Below are 19,677 nucleotides of genomic sequence, written 5' to 3'. Positions count from 1 at the left end.
GGGTCCTTCTCTGGGCCGAACCGGAACAGGGCGGGGGGCCACTGCGCTTCTGCGGGTGGGGACAGACTCTCAGGTTGTGGGCTGCTGGCTCCAATGCACGCTGTCCGGGGCTGCTGCAAGGTGGCACTCTCCTAGCCCGCGGGACCTGTTTTAAAATCACGGAGCTGAGCACCTTACTTGGACCCCAGGGAGCAGGCACCCAGGGTTAGGTCGCGACCCAAAGGTTGCAGCAGCCCCGCGGCCCCAGTGCAGGGCGCGCTGGGTGTGTGGGGTGAGCGTGAGCGTGAGAGCGCGCCCTGCCCGGGCCGGTCAGAGGCGGACCCACTTGGTGGCAGGTGGGTGCGGCCGGCGGGTGCCCGGGCAGCGGCAGGGCAGCCGCGGCGGCAGTGGCGGCAGCAGCAAGTGGTTGGGCTGCGCATTTCCTTCCCTCCCCCTTGGCCCGGCCCGCCCGCGGTGCCCAGTGCGCGGCGCCCGCGGCTCCTCGGTCCTGCGCGCCTCCCCGCAGCCACGGGCCGCTCCCTTCCCCGCCCGCCTGCCCATGTCCCTGCCCGTGGTGCTCCCCGGCTCCTGCTGCCCGGTGGCCGGGCTCTCGGGCGGGCCGCAGGCCGGGGGCCCGGGCGCCACGGCCACCGCTGCCCAGGAGCCACCGCTGCCTCCCTTGCGGCCACGCTGGCCCCGGGCCGCGCTGCAGCCCCCGGTGCGGTCTCGCTGCTCGGCCAGCGCCGCCGGGGTGCTGGCCGTGCCGCCCGCGCTCTCCTCCCGCCGGGCCGCCGCCGTCGCCCCGAGCTCCGCGCTGCTCCCCGGCCGTCCACTGCTGTCGCTCGGGCTGCTGCAGCTGATCCTGGGGTGCTGCATGGTGGCACTCAGCTTCGGGGCGCTGTCGCTGAGCAGCTCCCCGCAGGTGAAGAACTCGTGCCCGTTCTGGGCCGGCTCCTCGGTGAGTGCCGCGCGCCCCTCTCCCTCCGCAGGCAGGGCCCACCTAGGGATGGAGGGGCTCTGCCCGGTTCCTTCCGCTGTCCCAGGATTGTTTGTCGCTTGCTTTCTGTTTTATATTCCACCCACGAGTGAAACCGTATGGCTCCTGTCCAGGACTGCAGGTGGGGAGCACAGCCCTCTTGCAGGCGAGTTGAAGTTTTGGGGGGAAAAGCCTACAAGAGCGTGGAGTTCAGGGATGAATTGGGTTGAACCCGGACAGTGTCTATTCCTCGCAGGCCAGAGGACTCCCAGCTCTCTGGGAAAGTGGAAGGATGGGAGTGGGTGGTAGGAAGGCGGGAGGAAAATGGTTAAACTTCTTCGGCCACTGAGTGTTTACTTCACGGATCACATCTGTGAGAGGAGGGGAGGGATTTTGACATTTTGTTCACTGAGGTATCAACAGTGCCTGCCTGGCACATACTAGGTGTGTTTGTAGTGTGGATGAAGTAACAGGTTGGCTGAGGCAGGTCACTTATTTTATTCTCCTTTAAGACAGGGATACATGTGAAACATGTTGGGATGAGTGCAAACGTAATGACAAGGTGTGTAAACTCGTGCTTGCACCTGCTCATTAAAGGAGGGCCCTAAGCCCCCACTCGGTTCCCGGAGCCACACAGGCTGCTGTGCAGAATCTAATTCTCCAGACCCCGAACCATCATTACGCATGAGCTCGCCAAAGCCCCAGGAGCCGGCATAGGAGCTGGAGATGTCTGCCCCCTCAGGGGCCTGGCCCTGCCTCCTGGGAAAGGCTGATCTGGGGCAAAGGTGCCGCCTCCATAGTCTGTAGACACTGGGTGGCTACTCTTCCCTGCCTCATAGCAGTTTCACAGCTTGCAGGACCTCTGACCTCTTGAGCTTCGCTTGGGGTGGAGAGACTTGGAAACAGGTCTTCATGGGAAGATGGTGGAAGATGAGTGTTTTAAAGTAAATGACCCTTTTATGAACGAACTAAATGTGAAAGTCTGGCAGTGCCTGTAGTTTTGCCTAAGATCTGCCATGAATGTGTGTTCCGAATGCATAAAAATTGTCCTTTTGCAGTCCACCCATACCCAGATTCAAGACCAAATTCCAAGAGTATAGGAAGAACTCATTAAACCCAAAATAATTGTTTGAAAAGGACATTAAGAACCTTGTGTACCTGGAGCCTGGCCTGACGTTTTATACTCAAACCGATGCCAGTTTGCTCTCCTTTGAAATACTTGGATGCTAGGCGCTCTGATGTGGCACAGCCCATGCTGTGGTAACGAGGTCACAGTCTGTGCATCAGGTAGAAAGTATCCCACGCCTTGCTGAGTGCTCTTTAAACTCCAGGAGGAGGGATTAGGTCCATTATGCTTTTTAGTCCATGTGTCAGACTAACTTCAGCCAAATGGTGGGTGCATTTCATTTCTCTAAATACCATGGGCCAGAAATGAAACCTGCATCCATCCATTTTTTTTTTTTTAGGGATTTGCTCTTAGTAAAATCATAATCGCTTGTCCTCTCAGATAGCTAGTTTAGGATTATTGGAAACTATTTTTTCCCTTCTAAAATAAAAACCTGAAGTCAGGTGTGCTATTGTGAATTATTCTAGAGGCAAATGTACTTAGATGTCACTCAAGCCACAGTTGGAGTTGATGAAGTATTAAAAAAAAAAGGGCCATGATCTCACTCATTTATGGAATATAATGAACAACATAACCTGATGAACAGAAACAGAGACAGAGAAGCATCGATCAGACCGTCAAACCTCAGAGGGAAGGCAGGGGAGGGTGGGGGTAAGGGAGAGAGATCAACCAAAGGACTTGTATGCATGCATTTAAGCATAACCAATGGACACAGACACCAGGGGGGTGAGGGCATGAGTAGGGGGGGATGGTGGGGGGCCAATGGGGCAATAAGGACACATATGTAATACCTTTATCAATAAAGAAAAAAATATTTTAAAAAAAGGCCATCAACCAGAAGATGAAGGCTCTTCCCTGGGCCTGCTGGCTGTGCATGTCCTTGTCTCCACGACCCAGGAAACCAGATCAGGGAAAGAATCAGTTATTTGGAACTAAATTCTCTTCTATATGGACGTTTTCCACCCCCTATCTCTCAACTCTACACGCAAACTTGCAACTGTTCATTATTCTTACTTTGTATGGCCTGTTTCTGAGGTTGACCTCAGAATTTGCAAAATGACAACAGAACCAACAGATACTGCATCTCCGGAACAGCGGCCTGAGGACGGTATTGGGCACCGTGACTCTCTAGGTGTTTTAGGAAAGAAGTCTCACCCTCACCGGTAGTATACCTTTTGAATTTATGTATGTGAGAGAGGTGGTGGTGTTTTCTAAACTCTGCATTATGGAAAATTTTATATTTATTCAAGCACTACACAATGAACCGTCGTATATCCTCACCCAGGTCCAACACTTGTTTGGTCTGGGCCTCTTCCTGGACCTGCTGCTGGGTCTGTGTGTTCTGATAACTGCAGGGACTGGGTCTTCCAAGCAGGGGAGGGATTATCTCCATCGTGCTTCCTAGTCCATTTGTCAGATTAACTCCCTATATTGTTTTGAAGCAAGTCTCAGATGTTGCATTGTTTCAACTGTAAATATTTCAAGAGGTGTTTATTTTAAAATAGAAAACATAAACAGAATAGAGAGACAGCCTAGAAGTGACCAGGAAATCTTAAGAACCTCTCTCAATTTTAATCTTTTATTATGAAATTTTAAGATCTCAACAAATATAGAAAAAATAGTTTAATGAGCTTCCATTTACCCACCACCCACAGCTTCAGTAGCTGTCCACCCCCTTTTCCCTTTCTTAACACCCACTGGGTTACTTTAAGGCAAATCCCAGGTATAATTTCAGCCATTAAATACTTCTGTATGTATTTCCAAAAGAAAGGGACTTAATAGTAAAGCGTAACTAATTTAAAGAGAGCTGAACTAAGGTTTTTATGACAGAAAGCTTAAAAATGATGACTTGAAGACTGTAGAAGTTTTTTTTTTTTTTAACTCACAACTTCATTGGGATACAATTCATATTCTGTATGATTCACCCACTTAATGTATGCAATTCAGTGATTTTTAGTAAATTCACAGAATCGTACAACCATCATCACAATCAATTTTAGAAAATTTTCATCACCCCAAAAATAAACCCTGCCCTGGCAGCTCAGTTGGTTAGAGTGTTGTCCCGATATGCCAAGATTGCCAGTTCAATTTCTGGTCAGGGCACATTCAAGAAGCAACTAATGAATGCATAAATAAGTTGAACAATGAACTGGTCTCTCTCTCTCTCTCTCTCTCTCTCTGTCTCTCTCTCAAATTAGTAATAAAAAAAAGAAAGCTGGAACCTATTAGTAGTCATTTCCCATTTCCCCTGACACCCTTATTCCTAGAGAACTGTGGTTTAATCATGTTCTGTCTCTATGGATTTCTTATTCTGGACATTTAACATAAAGGGAATCATACAACATGTGATCCTTTGTGACTGGCTTCTTTCACTTAGCATAATATTTTCAAGGTTCATCCATATTGTGACATGTGTCAGTACTTCATTCCTGATTATTGCCAAATGGGATTCTGTTATATGGATATACCACATTTTGTTTGTCACTAAGAAGTTTTTTTGGCCTGTGAAACTTGGTAGTTGAGTAGCAGTGCCAACTTAAGTCTAAGATTACTTCAGACCCACGTAGGAACACAGTAGAAGGATATCCTCATATTTCAAGCTGTGGATGACCATTATGTGCCATAATCTGCTGTATCAATCTCAATGGACAAATCTCTCGGCTTCAGTAAAAATTTTGCTTGCATATTTGATACAAAATTAAATCAAATATATTTATTTAAAAGGTCTATTTTGTTAAACATGGCATAGTTCAAGAGTATTTGCTCCATATACACCTCTGTAAGTGTTCTCACATTGAGCCTGAGATTTGGAGGCTTCCTTCACTTGTCTGAACCTTGAAGGTGTATTTTATCTATTTTAATATATACTTAAGAATTAGCCTGATAGAGTGGCTCAGTAGGTTGAGTGTTGTCCTGTGCACCAAAGGGTTGCCAGTTCTATTTCTGGTCAGGGCACGTGCCTGGATTGTGGGTTTGATCCCCAGTCCAGGCACGTATATAACCGGGCGTGTACAGATGCAACTGATGGATGTTTCTCTCTTCTCTCTCTTTCTTCTCTCTCTAAGCATATCCTTCAATGAGGATTTAAAAAAATTTCTTCTTCTTCAAAAAAAGAATAAACAGTTCCTATAAAGACTCTTTTTCAAAATTTCAGCAGGTTGAAGGGAGTGTTTTCCATGTACTCATTGTTTTTGAACATCCTGTGATCATTTCATTCTTCCTGGTATTCTTGGTTAATGACTCAATCTATTATTATTACCAAAGTTCATGAAGCTAAGAGATTAGCCACTTGTAAAAACAATATGAAGTTTGACTCCATGTGGGTGGCAGAGAAACGATCTCCATGTCCATGCTCAGGCCACGCTGTCCAGGCACCTGATTTGGGGGAGTGTTTAGTTAACCTTAGATCCCACTGGGATTAGCGGAGACAGCCTACCACACTGTGTTAGATTTAATGAAAGAGTAGAGATTTGCGTTGGTTTATATCTCCTCCTTCAAAAAGCAGAATTCTGGACTCTGATGACATATTTGATCCTTGGGAGATATTTTAGGCAAGTGGTAAGAAGTTGGTTATTGTTTTTGATCCTTCTCTGGGAGCCCTAATTTCCTTTCCTGTCTGCATACATTCATGTCTCCCTGCTTGGAGTCACTGACCTCTACTCATGGTCACCCACTCCTTGAGTCTGTGATTCTTGGGTGAGATTCCAGTTCTTTATAAAGAAACAGTCATTGGTGAATCTTCAGGTTAACCTTTTCTTTAAAAAAATTGAAATGACAAAACATAAAACAAATGAATGATCCAAAGGAGAAATTAATGCAAAAGTTCTGAAGTCTCTAATGGTTAGACAATGGTAAATACATTTTTTCAATCATAACTATCAAATACTACTTTAATTGTTAGGAAGCATTTTAAATATAATTTTTTGATGAGTTTTATTGATTTATTTAGTCCTTTATTTTATAAGACAGCAGAGTTACATTTATACGTTTTTGAGCAAAAAAAAATAATAATAAGTTTTTGAGCAAGTTATTGAGCTTCTTAGCCCCAGTTACTCATGTATAAAATGGGTGGGATGACTTTTACCTCAAAATTGATTATGTAAGCGTGTAATTAGAAAACATTTAAGACAGTGGTTCCCTGTTGGGCATGGCACCAGGCCTGGCATATACTAGAACTTCTATCAATGTTTTTTAAACTTCAAGGCAATATTTCATTAAAGTAAGATGAACAGACTTGTTTTTTTTTGTGGGGCATTCTGCTAACCATCATGTATACATTAAAATATCCTGTTGCATACTTCCTTAATTTTTTCTTTTTTTAAAAAATATTTTTATTGATTTCAGAGAGGAAGGGAGAGGGAGAGAAAGATTGAAACATCAATGATGAGAGAGAATCATTAATGGGCTGCCTCCTACACGCTCCTCACTGGGGACCAAGCCCGCAACCTGGGCATGTGACCTGACCAGGAATCGAACTGATACTCCTGGTTCATAGGTCGACACTCAACCACTGAGCCACCGTGGCCAGGCTTCTTTAATTTTTTTTTAATGAGTCATGCTGGACAGGTAAGGAAGAATGACACACACACATTCTTTAAAATTGCTAGTGTAAACGTCATAACAAGATAGGTTATGAGAGGTTTGATTATTGTGTGCTCATTTATAAGGTAAGCATGGGACATTAACAACATGGCTCTTTTTATCTCTATATTTATATACAATTTTGATAAGCAATCCAGAACATTTTTGCCCGAAGGCATGCTAGTGGATTAACAAAGAAAAATAGGAAAGTAGAATTATATGCTTTTGATATTAATGATTTGATTTTTAAGTTGGAAAACTAAGACACATTAATCATATCTGTCAGGTAATAGTGATTCCTGTCTGGAGTATCTCAGAATCCTTCTTTGCAAAAATCATTGAGAGAAAAAGAGAGAGAGAAAGACATCTGCTTTTTCCTAAAAGCTATAAGGAATGGGTTGCAAGTGAGTAAAACCAAAATTGTAATAAATCTCACTCTAACAATATAGAGATAATCTGATGTCAGAAAATAGGTTCTTGCCTGTTCATTCAGAGCAAGTTGCATCTTGCATTGCAAGGAAAGAATGCTGATGGAGTTGCCTTTTGCTGTTGATTTACTCTTTTAGGAAGCACAGAAGTGAATAATGTGTTTAGGCTTCCATGGTCATTTTTGAGTAAGCTTGTCTCCTATTTTTGACCTTTATTTATTTATTTGTTCATCAGCCATTCATTTATTCATGACTCTTGCCATAACTGAGTGCCTTGAGGACCCTTTACGTATTTAAGTGACTATTCACAGATCTAAGACCTCATGAGATTGCCAGTGAGCATAAAACCCAATTAAACAAGTAATAGTATTATTGTGTAACTAGAGGCCTGATGCATGAAATACATGCAAGAGTAGGCCTTCCTTCCCCCCAGCTGCCAGCACTGGCTTTCCTCTAGTACCCAGGACCTGGGCTTCCCTTGCAGCCCTGGCTTTGTCCAGAAGGTCATCCGGAAGGTTGTCTGGAAGGACATCCGGTCTAATTAGTATATTATGATTTTATTATTATAGATGGGCGCCATGGATGGTTATTGTTAAGGGATTTTTTTGACTCCCTTCTGGAGCTCCAGCTGCTACTGCTGCCAAGGGAGGTAGAGGTAAAGCATACTCTGCCTTTTTTAAAAATAGAAGTGAAATATGTTTATTGTAGAAATGTTGGGAAATTCAGAGAGAATCTAAAACAGCCATAATCCCAGTTGAAACATCTTCTTTCCAGTCTTTAAAAAATATTTAATTACAGTTGGTGTACAATATTATATTAATTACATTAGTTTTAGGTGTACAATATAGTGATTCAACATTTTTATATGTTACCTTGTAATCGTGCCACTAATTCTAGTAATCATCTCTCACTGTGCAAACTTATCACAATATGTCTACTATATTCCCCTTCACCTTTCCACTCATTCCCTAGCCGCCTCCCCTCTGGTAACCATCCCATTGGTCTGCGTTTCTATGAATCTATTTTTTTTTTACTTGTTATTTGTTCATTTTTTTTAAGTATTCCACATATGAGTGAAGCCATATGGTATTCGTCTTTCTCTATCTGACTTATTTCACTTAGCATAATAGCGTCTAGGTTCATCCACATTGTTGCAGATGGAAATATTTCATTCATTTTTTTGCCAAGTAATATTCATTATATATATGTACCACATCATCTTTTTCTTCTTTTTTTAAATAAGAGTTTATTTGGGCCAAACTGACGACATATGCCAAGGAGCAAGATCTCAAATAGTCCGTGTACCACATCTTCTTTATCCATTCATCTATTGATGGACATCTAGGCTGCTTCCATATCTTGTTTATTGTAAATAGTGCTGCAATGAACATAGGAAGGCATATATTTTTTCAAATTAGTGTTTTATTTTTCTTCAGGTAAGTACCCAGAAGTTGAATTGCTGGGTTGTATGGTATCTCTATTTTCAGTTGTTTTTTCAGCAGTATCCATACTGTTTTCCTTAGTGTCGGCATCAATTTGCAGTCTGTCCCCTTCTTTGCTCCCTTCTCCAGCCTCTCTCCTCATTCACGAATTCTGCCACCACCCCCAGATGACATGTGAGCATCTATTCCCTAAGTCTTGAGCCCTAAGAAGATTCATCCCCAACTGCAGCACTCTCTACTCCATTCCAGTCCTACTTCCTCAGTTTCCTCTCTCCACCTCACCACTCACAGGGTTCCCCAAGTGTTTTAGGGCTTAATTTGGCTCTAACAGTTGGAACAATTGAGTAAAAGTCAGTGTGTGCCTTTGTTGCAGGGTTCAGGACTGAGGGGGATGCCACTACAATTCCCACGTTCAACTGGAATGCATGCAGTTTTTTAAAGCCTCCCTGAAAGGTGGTTTACAGAAATCAGGCTGGGATTTAACATGAGTGTGTGTTGACTCTATAAAACAGTTCCGATGGAAATGGCATCTTCCAATTCATGAACATGATGTTTATCTTGATTTATTTCAATCTTCATTTAAGTCTTCTTCTTGCTTAATAAGCTTTATATGTCTCCCTACTGAGGTCTTAAGTATCTTTAGATGATTGATATTTCTTATTTGTCGAGTACATTTTATACATATTTTTAAAATTGTGTTTTAAGTTTAGTTTGTTGCTCGTATATGCAACCTTCCCCCTCCAAAAAAAAGGGGGGGGGATAATAAAGAAATAAAGATGGCTTAGTTCTTTTGTCCCAGAGATCCTTCATTTGAAATGACAGTTGTATCTGTCATGAGCTATTATGTATATAATCTCCCTTCCAGCTTAGCAACCTACTCCTGGGACTTTATCCAACAGAAATAAAAAACATTGTTTTTAAGGATATATGTTCATAGATGTTGGCTGCAGCATTGTTTGTGAGGGCAAAACACTGGAAATAGAGTAGATACTCATGAATATGGAAGTGATTGAATACATTAGGTACAGCCATACAAAGGAATATTATGTAGCCATTAAATGGAAATGAATGAGAGCTATTCCTGTGAACATGAAGAATTTCCATGAAGTATTTATTGAGAGGGAAAAAGAAGAGGAGGAAAAGTATCTTTCATGATCCATTTCTTTTTGGTAAAAATCATACCATGGTGCATTTGTATATATACACATTACCCATATGTGTCTAGTTAAGAATTTAGAGGCTCTAGCTCAGTGGTCGGCAAACTGTGGCTCGGCAAACCGTGCCTCACAAGCCACATGAGGCTCTTTGGCCCCTTGAGTGTGGCTCTTCCACAAAATACCGGCTCTTCCACAAAATACCGACTTATGCGCATGGGCCATGAAGTTTCCAGGGGTCCTCAAACTTTTTAAACAGGGGGCCAGTTCACTGTCCCTCAGACCGTTGGAGGGCCGGACTATAGTTTTTAAAAAAAAAACTATGAACAAATTCCTATGCACACTGCACATATCTTATTTTGAAGTAAAAAAACAAAACGAGAACAAATACAATATTTGTATTTGCTTGTGGCCCGCGGGCCGTAGTTTGAGGACCCCTGTTTCTTTTTTCTTTTTTTTTTTTTTTGTTTCTATCATTTTTTAATTTTCAATTACAGTTGAAATACATCATTATGTTAATTTCAGGTATTCACCCCAGTGACCAGACATTACATAACTTAATAAGTGATCATCCCAATAAATCCTGCATACATCCAGCATCACGCCTAGTTATTAGATTATTTTTTTTTCTTTTTTTTTTTTAATTTCTTAAAGTATTACAAAGAGTATTACATATGTCTCCTTTTTTCCCCCCCTTGACATTCCCCCCGCCCCTACCCCCCCGCCCCCCCCCGCCCCGTGTCTTGTGTCCATTGGTTAATCTTATATGCATGCATATAAGTCCTTCAGTTGGTCTCTTAATCCGCCCCCCAACCCTCCCCACGCTTCCCACTGTAGCTTAACATTCTGTTCAATGTTGCTCTGCTTCTGTATCTACCCCTGTTCATCAGTCCATACTGGTCCCCTTTATTTGTCCCAACCTCACTGGAGTAGTCTCAACCTCACCAGGGCCGTTTGAGCCTCACCAGGGCCGTTTCAACCTCACCGGGGCCGTCCCTACCTCACGGGGGCCGTTTCAACCTCACCGGGGTCGTCCCTACCTCACGGGGGCCGTTTCAACCTCACCGGGGCCGTCCCTACCTCACGGGGGCCGTTTCAACCTCACCGGGGTCGTCCCTACCACACCAGGGCTGTTTCAACCTGACCGGGGTTGTCCCTACCACACTGGGGCCGTTTCGACCTGACCGGGGTTGTCCCTACAGACCGGGGTCGTCCCTACCTCACGGGGGCTGTTTCAACCTCACCGGGGTCGTTCCTACCTCACGGGGGCCATTTCAACCTCACCGGGGCCGTCCCGACTTCACCGGGGCCGATTGAACCTCACCCGGGTTGTCCCTACCACACCGGGGCTGTTTCAACCTGACCGGGGTTGTCCCTACCACACCGGGGCCGTTTCGACCTGACTGGGGTCGTCCCTACCTCACGGGGGCCGTTCCAACCTGACCGGGGTTGTCCCTACCACACCGGGGCCGTTTCGACCTGACCAGGGTCGTCCCTACCTCACGGGGGCCGTTTCAACCTCACCGGGGTCGTCCCTACCACACCGGGGCCGTTTCGACCTGACCAGGGTCGTCCCTACTTCACGGGGGCCGTTTCAACCTCACCGGGGTCGTCCCTACCACACCGGGGCTGTTTCGACCTGACCGGGGTCGTCCCTACCTCACGGGGGCCGTTTCAACCTCACCGGGGTCGTCCCTACCTCACGGGGGCTGTTTAAACCTCACCGGGGTTGTCCCTACCACACCGGGGCTGTTTCAACCTGACCGGGTTGTCCCTACCACACCGGGGCCGTTTCGACCTGACCAGGGTCGTCCCTACCTCACGGGGGCGGTTTCAACCTCACCAGGGTCGGAGGACCCCTGTTTCAATCACACTGTACCTGCGCGCCCGCACGTGGTATTTTGTGGAAGAGCCACACTCAAGGGGCCAAAGAGCCGCATGTGGCTCGCGAGCCGCAGTTTGCCGACCACGGCCCTAGCTGGTTTGGCTCAATGGATAAAGCGTCAACCTGTGGACTGAAGGGTCCTGTGTTCATTTCTGGTCATGGGCACATGCCTAGGTTGCAGGCTCGATCCCCAGCATCAGTTGCAGAAGGCAGCCAATCAATGATTCTGTCTCATCATTGATGTTTCTATCTCTCCCTCACCCTTCCTCTCTCTAAAATCAATAAAAAATATTTTTTAAAAATAAAAATTTAGAGGAAAACATGTACATGTGTAAAAATGTAAACATGCTAAATTGTTAATGTGGTGGGGGTGAGTCAGAAATATAGTTGAAACATACCATTATTTTTACAGGCTTTTTTGGGCTGGGCTGGACATCTCACTTTGATAATACTGTTTTAATGGAAAAAATGTGTTCCAGAAAGCTGATCCACAGGGCTCTGAATTAATGGAGACTAACTGATGATTCAAATCAAATCATATTTATATTTCTGTGAAGTGGGCAGTTTGTGTTCCCCTCAAGGGCAGTCCTATTTTCAGTGATGTTCTCACAAAAATAGTGCATTTTCTCAGCAAAGTCCAGTAAGCAGCAGGGCGGGCAGGCAGGGAGGGAGCATGTGTGCATGTGGAGGCACACACACTCATGCATGCACCCTGGGAATTATGCATGCACATATACACATGCAGCACATGTGCAAGTATGCATGCCCACATGTGGCCTGCAGGGTGGGGCCCATGCTGGATCACAGGTTCCTGAGAAATCCCTGTCATCGCAGTGGGGTCAACCTTTTGAGTTAGAAGAGACCTGGAGATGGTTTCCGTCACTCACCATATTTCTAGGGAAATGCAAGTGAGGGCCCGAAAAGTGAAACGACTTGGGCAAGGCCACATAGTTAATTGGAAGCCATGTGGGAAACCTGGACCCCCAGGTCATGGATACCAAATCCCAATTTATGAAGTAGATGCAGCCCACACCCTCTCGGTGAGCCGCACACACCCTGCATGTCTCCAGGTAGAAATCCTTTAGAGTGAGAAAATATGCTATTGGATTTCAGATGATTACAAGGATATAGTGCTTGGTGGGCAGACAGCTGATAGTAGCTTTGAACATTGATAGGATACAAAGAAATTGTTGCTTATCTGACCATGTGTGGGTTTTGGTCCTTGATACTAGTGGGTTGACTTGATATTGTGGAATGAGTTACTCCCAGTCAGTAAATGGAGACTAGAGAGTATTGCAAGCAGGCCTGTGAGCTTTGAATTTGAAGCAACATTGCCAAATCCTTCCTGATTTGTAGTAATTGTGAAATGGTGCATTTGAGTGATTTGGGTATAAAATGCACTTGAAAGAAAATTCCCTCATGATTGCATTCAGCCAATGTGCCTTATTGCACACAGGTAAATGTGCTCAAATGGCATCAGAATGTCCTGGGTGAATAATTACTCTGGCTATTCTTTTCTGTTTAGTGAACTGTGTTACTTAAAGGGCTGATGTTGGTTTCCAGTTTACATTTTTGCAAAATGCTGGCTCTTTACCGAGGATTTTATTTTATTTATTGAAGTGTCATTTTAAACATGAGATTCTTTCTCACTGTAGTCCCCCCTCTTTGTGCAATAAATGCTCAGGAACATTTATTAGTCACCAGTCATGTGCCAGGCACTGTGCTAGGAGCAGGGGATTCAGAGAGACAAGATAGAATTCACAGTTAGTAGGCAAGACAGAAATGCAATACAGAGGTTTTTGCAGGAAAAAAATATTGTATGTAGAGGGTTTCTAGGTGTGGGGTGGTGGGATTAGTGAAAGCTTCTCAGAGGAAGTAACTGTTATTTGGGGCCTTGCAGGATGCATAGGAGTTCTCAGGCAGCTTGAAGGGGAGTTGGGAGGAGAGGACATTGCAGCAAAAAGAAGCACAAAGCCCGGGAATGTCTAGAGCCAAGCCAGTCGGAGTAATGATAGATGTGCCTGGAAGGAAGGTGTGTGGTGGAAGGGGCACGGGTACATGGGAACCGCGTTTGAGAGGTAGGCAGGGGAAGATCCTGAAGGCCTGGTTGACTAGAGGAGTTTGCTTGTTCTGTGAAGATGGGTACCCACCTGAACAGTGGGTGACGGTGAGATGTGCATCGTTTGAGGCTGACTCTGGCAACAGATTAGGTGCCACTGTGGGCAGGGAGCTTGGATCAGAAAAACTGATCCCTTCACCAACCAGAGGATAGACCAATTTTTGTGTTCTTAATTGACCTTAAGAAAAAATTACACAGTCAATAAAAAAGCTCCAGGGCCTTGAACGTGAAGGATAGACCAAAGAGGTCTATGAGAGCTCATATAATCAGCAGGAATATTAAATATTTGAGTTAGGAGGCTTTGAAATGTCAGCATTTAAAAAAATATATACTTTTAGAGACTGGGTATTCGTTTATTGGAATTGGTCCCTTTTCTAGATTTATGATATTGTTTATCTTTGTAGGTGATACTCTCTGGAATCATAGGATTAACAACTTGGAAACGGCCTATGATACTCCTGGTATGTACTGTTCTTATAAATGTTTATCCTTTGTAAAGGGTGCTCTTTATGAAGTCTATTAAATAAGCCATTGAAGAAATGCTAAAGCTCCCTTGTGCATCATAGAAGAAGTTAATGATGCCTTAGTTTGTGCCTGCGCACCAGAGGGTCTCAGGTTTGATTCCCAGTCAAGGGCACGTACCTGGGTTGCAGGTTCATCCCTTGCCTGGTTGGTCTAGGCATGTGCGGGAGACAACCAATCTCTGTGTCTCTCTCACATCAATGTCTGTCTGTCTCTCTCTCTCTCTCTCTCTCTCTCTCTCTCTCTCTCTCCTCTCCCCCTCCCTCCCTTCTACTCTTTCTAAAAGGCAATGGAAAAAATATCGTCTAGTAAGGATTAACAATAACAAAAAATAGTTAATGATGGACAATATTAGAGCTCAGATGTTCTCGTAACAATAAAGTATTTTGCCAGTTTTCTGATTGACTTTAAGTTTCTTATGTATCCAATGCTAAATAAGTGTTTCTTGTTTCAGGATTAGACCTACTGTAAGGATATAATTTTTAAAAAACATTTAATATGAATATATATATTTTAAAATATATTTTATTGATTTTTTACAGAGAGGAAGGGAGAGGGATAGAGAGAAACATCGATGAGAGAGAAACATCGATCAGCTGCCTCCTGCACACCTCCTACTGGGGATGTGCCCGCAACCAACGTACATGCCCTTAACCGGGATCGAACCTGGGACCCTTCAGTCCACAGGCCGACGCTCTACCCACTGAGCCAAACCGGTTAGGGCAATATGAATATTTTTTAACAGATATAAAAGTGGAGGGAATAATATAATAAACTCTCTCTACCAATCATCCAGCTTTAATAATTGCATATTAACTCCTAGCTAGTCTTGTTGAGCTTGACCCATCCCCCCAACCCTCCATATTCTTTTGAAGCAAATCTCAATATTAACCATAAATACATAATTTTTTATTGTTATAATGCTCTGCTTGGACAACCTCAGAATTTTGTCGCTTAGATTTTCTATATTCTTTCTCTATCACACAAATATATTTTTATGATAATACTAGAGGCCCGGTGCATGAAATTTGTGCACTGGAGGGGGGAACAGGAGGGAGTCCCTCAGCCTGGCCTGTACCCTCTTGCAGTCTGGGACCCCTCAGGGGATGTCTGCCTGCCAGCTTAGGGATCGGACCTAAGCTGGCAGTCAGACATTCCTCTCGCAGTCCGGGACCCCTCACTCCTTTCCACCCGCCTGTAGTGGAGGTGGGAGAGGCTCCCGCCACCGCCACTGTGCTTGCCAGCTGTGAGCCCAGCTTCTGGCTGAACAGCACTCCCACTATGGCAGCGCACTGACCACCAGGGGGCAGCTCCTGCATTGAGCGTCTGCCCCTGTGGTTAGTGTGCATCATAGCTACCAGCCGGTTGGCCGGTCGTAATGGTTGCCTAGGCTTTTATATATATAGATGGACATATATTGGGGAGTTTTAATAAAGTCAAAACTAATTTAACTTCTCCTTAAATACTATAAGGAGAAGAAGCACAATATAAAATACAATCAGAAAAATAGATTGTGCCCTGGCTGGGTGGCTCAGTTGGTTAGAGCCTTGTCCCAATACACCAAAGTTTTGGGTTTGATCCCCATTCAGATACATGAAAGGGTCAACTGATGAATGTATGAATAATTGGAACAGCAGATCGATGTCTCTCTCCCTCTCGCTCAAATTAATAAAAACATTTTTAAAGCAAAAAAAGAAAAATGTATTCCTATATTGTGTTGATGGTCCTGAAAAATTAGTTTTCAGGCCACACTAGCTGGTTTGCTCAGTGGTTAGAGCATTGGCCCTTGCACTGAAGGGTCATGGGTTTGATTCTAGTCAAGGGCACATACCTCCATTGCAGGCTCAATCCCCAGGCCTGGTTGGGGCATATCAGGAGGCAACCAATCAATGTGTCTTTCTCACATGGATCTTTTTCTCTGTCTCTCCCCCTACCTTCCACTCCCTCTTAAAAAAAAAAAATTATCCCCAGGTGAGGATTTAAAAAAAAAAGAGTTTTCAGGCCCACAAGACAATTTAGGCAACATTTTACCAGCCCATCAATTATTGCATTTAGTGAAACTATGCTAATATTTCTGGAAGGAGTAAATTACTAAGGCATCATTTTAATATGTCATCAGGATGGGTGAAAACGAGGCTGTGGATTAGTTCTGTGGCAGATGTTACGAGTGCCTGAGGCTTGTTTTGCAACAGCTCCCTAGGTTTACAGTCTCTGCACAAGAATTTTGGATGGTGTTCAATGTTTATACTAATATTTGGTTATAGGAAACATTTTTTCCTTTGGGTCAGTATTGAAACACTCAGTAATAGAAACTTCAGGTATTTAAATTAAATTAAAATCAGAAAATCTCTAGTGCTATTTATACTTTAAAAATTCCAACTGGTGAAGAGAGTATGAGTATGTGTTCCAGAGAGATATTAAGAAAGCCCTCCTTTTACCTAAGTAACAATATAATCTGATGAATGGAGTGGCTCCAGAGACATGAAGCATAGAACAGGGTACAGAATCTCGGAGGGAAGGTAGGGGAGGGTGGGTAGGTGGGTTGGAGGTAACCAACCAAGGACCTTTTATGCATATAGGCATGGCCCATGGACACAGACAATGGGCAGTCAGGGCTGGGATAGGGTGTGGGGCGGGCTGGAGGGGGGATCATTGTGGGGAAAAGGGGGACATATGTAATCCTTTCAACAATAAAGAATAAGTAAACAAACAAAAAAGCTCTCCTTTAAATACATTGATTTTTCCAAAATGTTTTCTTTTTGAAAGATGTCCTATACATTTATTATATGAGCTCAAGCAACTTTAAATAAAAATGACCTTAATACTCCTGTATCTTTATTACATTTTATTTATTTATTCTCACTCAAGAATATTTTTCCATTGATTTTTATAGAGAGTGGACAGGGAGAGACAGAGAGAGAGGGAAACATCCATGTGAGAGAGACATATTGATTGGTTGCCTCCCACAGAGGTACATGCCCTTGATCAGAATCAAACCCATGACCTTCCAGTCCATGGGCCAACTCTCTATCCACTGAGCCAAACCAGCTAGGACTCTTAATTACATCTTAAAACATTATTTCTCATTTTTTTTGGTAATTATATGTACTTGGTCACAAAGTTGTAACCAGTTTGTACATCCCATATTGTGCTCTGCTTTTTCTGTTTAACCAGAAGCCCGGTGCACGAATTCGTGCATGGACAGGGTCCCTCGGCCTGGCCAATGATCAAGGCCTATGTGAGGGAACTGGCCGGCCAGGGGAGGAAGGACCGCAGGAGGTTGGCCGGCTGCTGGGGGCGGGGAGGGGGGGGGGGCACTGCGGGAGGTTGGCCGGCCATGGGAGGTTGGCTGTGGGAGCGCACTGACCACCAGGGGACAGCTCCTGCATTGAGTGTCTGCCCCCTGGTGGTTAGTGCAACCGATCGACCGGTCGTTCGGTTGCTTAGGCTTTTATATATAGAGACTAGAGGCCCGGTGCACAAAAATTTGTGCACTCGGGGGGAAGGGGGGATCCCTCAGCCCGGCCTGTGCCCTCTCACAGTTTGGGACCCCTCAGGGGATGACCACCTACCAGCTTAGGCCCACTCCCCGGGGGATTGGGCCTAAGATGGCAATCAGACATCCCTCTGGCAGCCCGGCAGCCCTTGGGGGATGTCCATTTGCCAGCAGGGAGCAGACCTAAGCTGCGGTCAGACATCCTTAGCGCTGCTGAGGAGGTGGGAGAGGCTCCCACCACCACCGCTGTACTGGCAGCCGTCAGCCTGGCTTGTGGCTGAGCAGAGCTCCCCATGTGAGAGCACCCTGATCACCAGAGGGCAGCTCCTGCATTGAGCGTCTGCCGCCTGGTGGTCAGTGTGTGTCATAGTGACCAGTCATTCCCAGTCCTTCTGCTGTTAGGGTCAGTTTGCATATTACCCTTTTACTATATAGGATAGAGGCCTGGTGCACGGGTGGAGGCCAGCTGGTTTGCCCTGAAGGGTGTCCTGGATCAGGGTGGGGGTCCCCACTGGGGTGCCTGGCCAGCCTGGATGAGAGGATGATGGCTGTTTGCAGCTGGTCACACCCCATTCAGGGTGGGGGTCCCCACTGGGGTGCCTGGCCAGTCTGGGTGAGGGGCTGAGGGCCGTTTTCAGGCTGACGGGTGACTGAAGTTCCCAACCTCTCCTTTTTTTCTTTTTTTAAAAATTTATTCTGGGATTTATTTACCTTCTGTGGCTGTCACTGGAGCTGAGAGCCGGCTTTAGCTCTGAGACTCGGCTCCAGCTCTGAGACCTCGGCTGCTGAAAGCAAGTATCTGGGTTTGTTTGGCTTCTATAATTGAAACAATGTTGCAGCTCCAGCTCTGAGGCCCAGCTGGCTGAAAGCAGGTTTCTGGGGTTTGTTTAGCTTCTATAATTGCAACGTTGTTTCTTAGAGTGCAGCTCAGAGGCCGGCAGAGGCAGGCGGGGAACCTTGGCTTCCTTCATCACTGGAGCAAGCAAGCCTCCTGTTCGCTTCAGCTGCCTGGCTGCCGGCCGCCATCTTGGTTGGCAGTTAATTTGCATATCGCCCTCATTAGCCAATGGGAAGCGTGTCGGAGGTACAGTTAATTACCATGTTTGTCTATTATTAGATAGGATAGTAAGTTAATTAAGTTAATATCAGTAAATACTGTTTTCACATATGAAGAGTCTACAATGCCTAGCACTTAAAATTGTTAAGTAGCATTCTGTCATATTTCTGTATTACCATCAGTTATGAGCCTGTTGGTCATGCAGAAATTGTTTTGAAATGATAATTAGCATAAATTTATAATGAAGATAAATTAATTGACGGGAATTCAACCCAGGAAAACTTTCTGAGGATATCAGCACATCATCTGAGCCTTAGTCAATATCATAAATGGAAAAATCCTCAGTCCACGTGAATCTTAATAATATAACCTGTGCCAAATGCTTTTATGTTAAAAAATGAAAAGATTGTGTGATATAATGAAAGAAACTGGACATGTCAGTCACACACACCTCATTTGAGTCCTAGCTCATCCCCCAAAGGCTGTATAACTCTGTGCAAACCACTTATTTTTCCCTAGTGTAAGTCTTCTGTTCTGAACAGACGGGATAGTCTTGTGACACCAAGGGGTGGCTCTACCACCCCCACCCCCACCCCCCTTTGTCGATACTATACTTTTTGTGTTTGTCCACCCCCACCCATTCCTGAGTTTAGGGACTACACCAATGGATGGTTTTCTGTTTGTTTGTTGTTGTCATTTTCTGTGAGAGGCCGTGCTCCATGAGAAAAGCCAGTGGGCACCTAATCTTTGTTCTCATAGACCCATGCATGGCTGGTCAGAGTTCAGCCCTAACTTCCCTTTGTGTCCCACACTCTGCCCACAGGAGCACCTTCTGACTCTAACGCAGCCAGACTGTCTTACGTAAGCCTGGGACCTTTCTTCCTCTAGCTGTTTGCCTGGCTGGCTTCTTTT

At 44.8% G+C, this 19,677-nt stretch overlaps 1 protein-coding gene across 4 annotated transcripts in view; it reads left to right on the top strand.

Moving 5' to 3' along the window:
• The first annotated feature begins 454 nt into the window (after positions 1–454).
• Positions 455–19,677, top strand: part of ENTREP1 (endosomal transmembrane epsin interactor 1) — a 61,290-nt gene continuing 42,067 nt past the window's right edge. For 3 of the 4 annotated variants that reach the window (XM_070431533.1, XM_070431531.1, XM_070431530.1), the window contains exons 1-2: positions 455–937; positions 14,095–14,151. In XM_070431533.1, the coding sequence (XP_070287634.1) occupies positions 539–937; positions 14,095–14,151 (456 nt within the window). In that variant the 5' untranslated portion in view covers positions 455–538. The remainder of the gene's footprint in view (positions 938–14,094; positions 14,152–19,677) is intronic. The other variant, XM_070431532.1, reaches the window with a different exon arrangement.

This window comes from Myotis yumanensis, unplaced genomic scaffold (assembly GCF_028538775.1).
Source record: "Myotis yumanensis isolate MYYU_CA2020_CCGP unplaced genomic scaffold, mMyoYum1.0.hap1 SCAF_12, whole genome shotgun sequence".
Classification (NCBI taxonomy): domain Eukaryota; kingdom Metazoa; phylum Chordata; class Mammalia; order Chiroptera; family Vespertilionidae; genus Myotis; species Myotis yumanensis.
The sequence above is the reverse complement of the archived record's forward strand: the minus strand, read 5'-3'. Positions and strand labels throughout refer to the sequence as shown.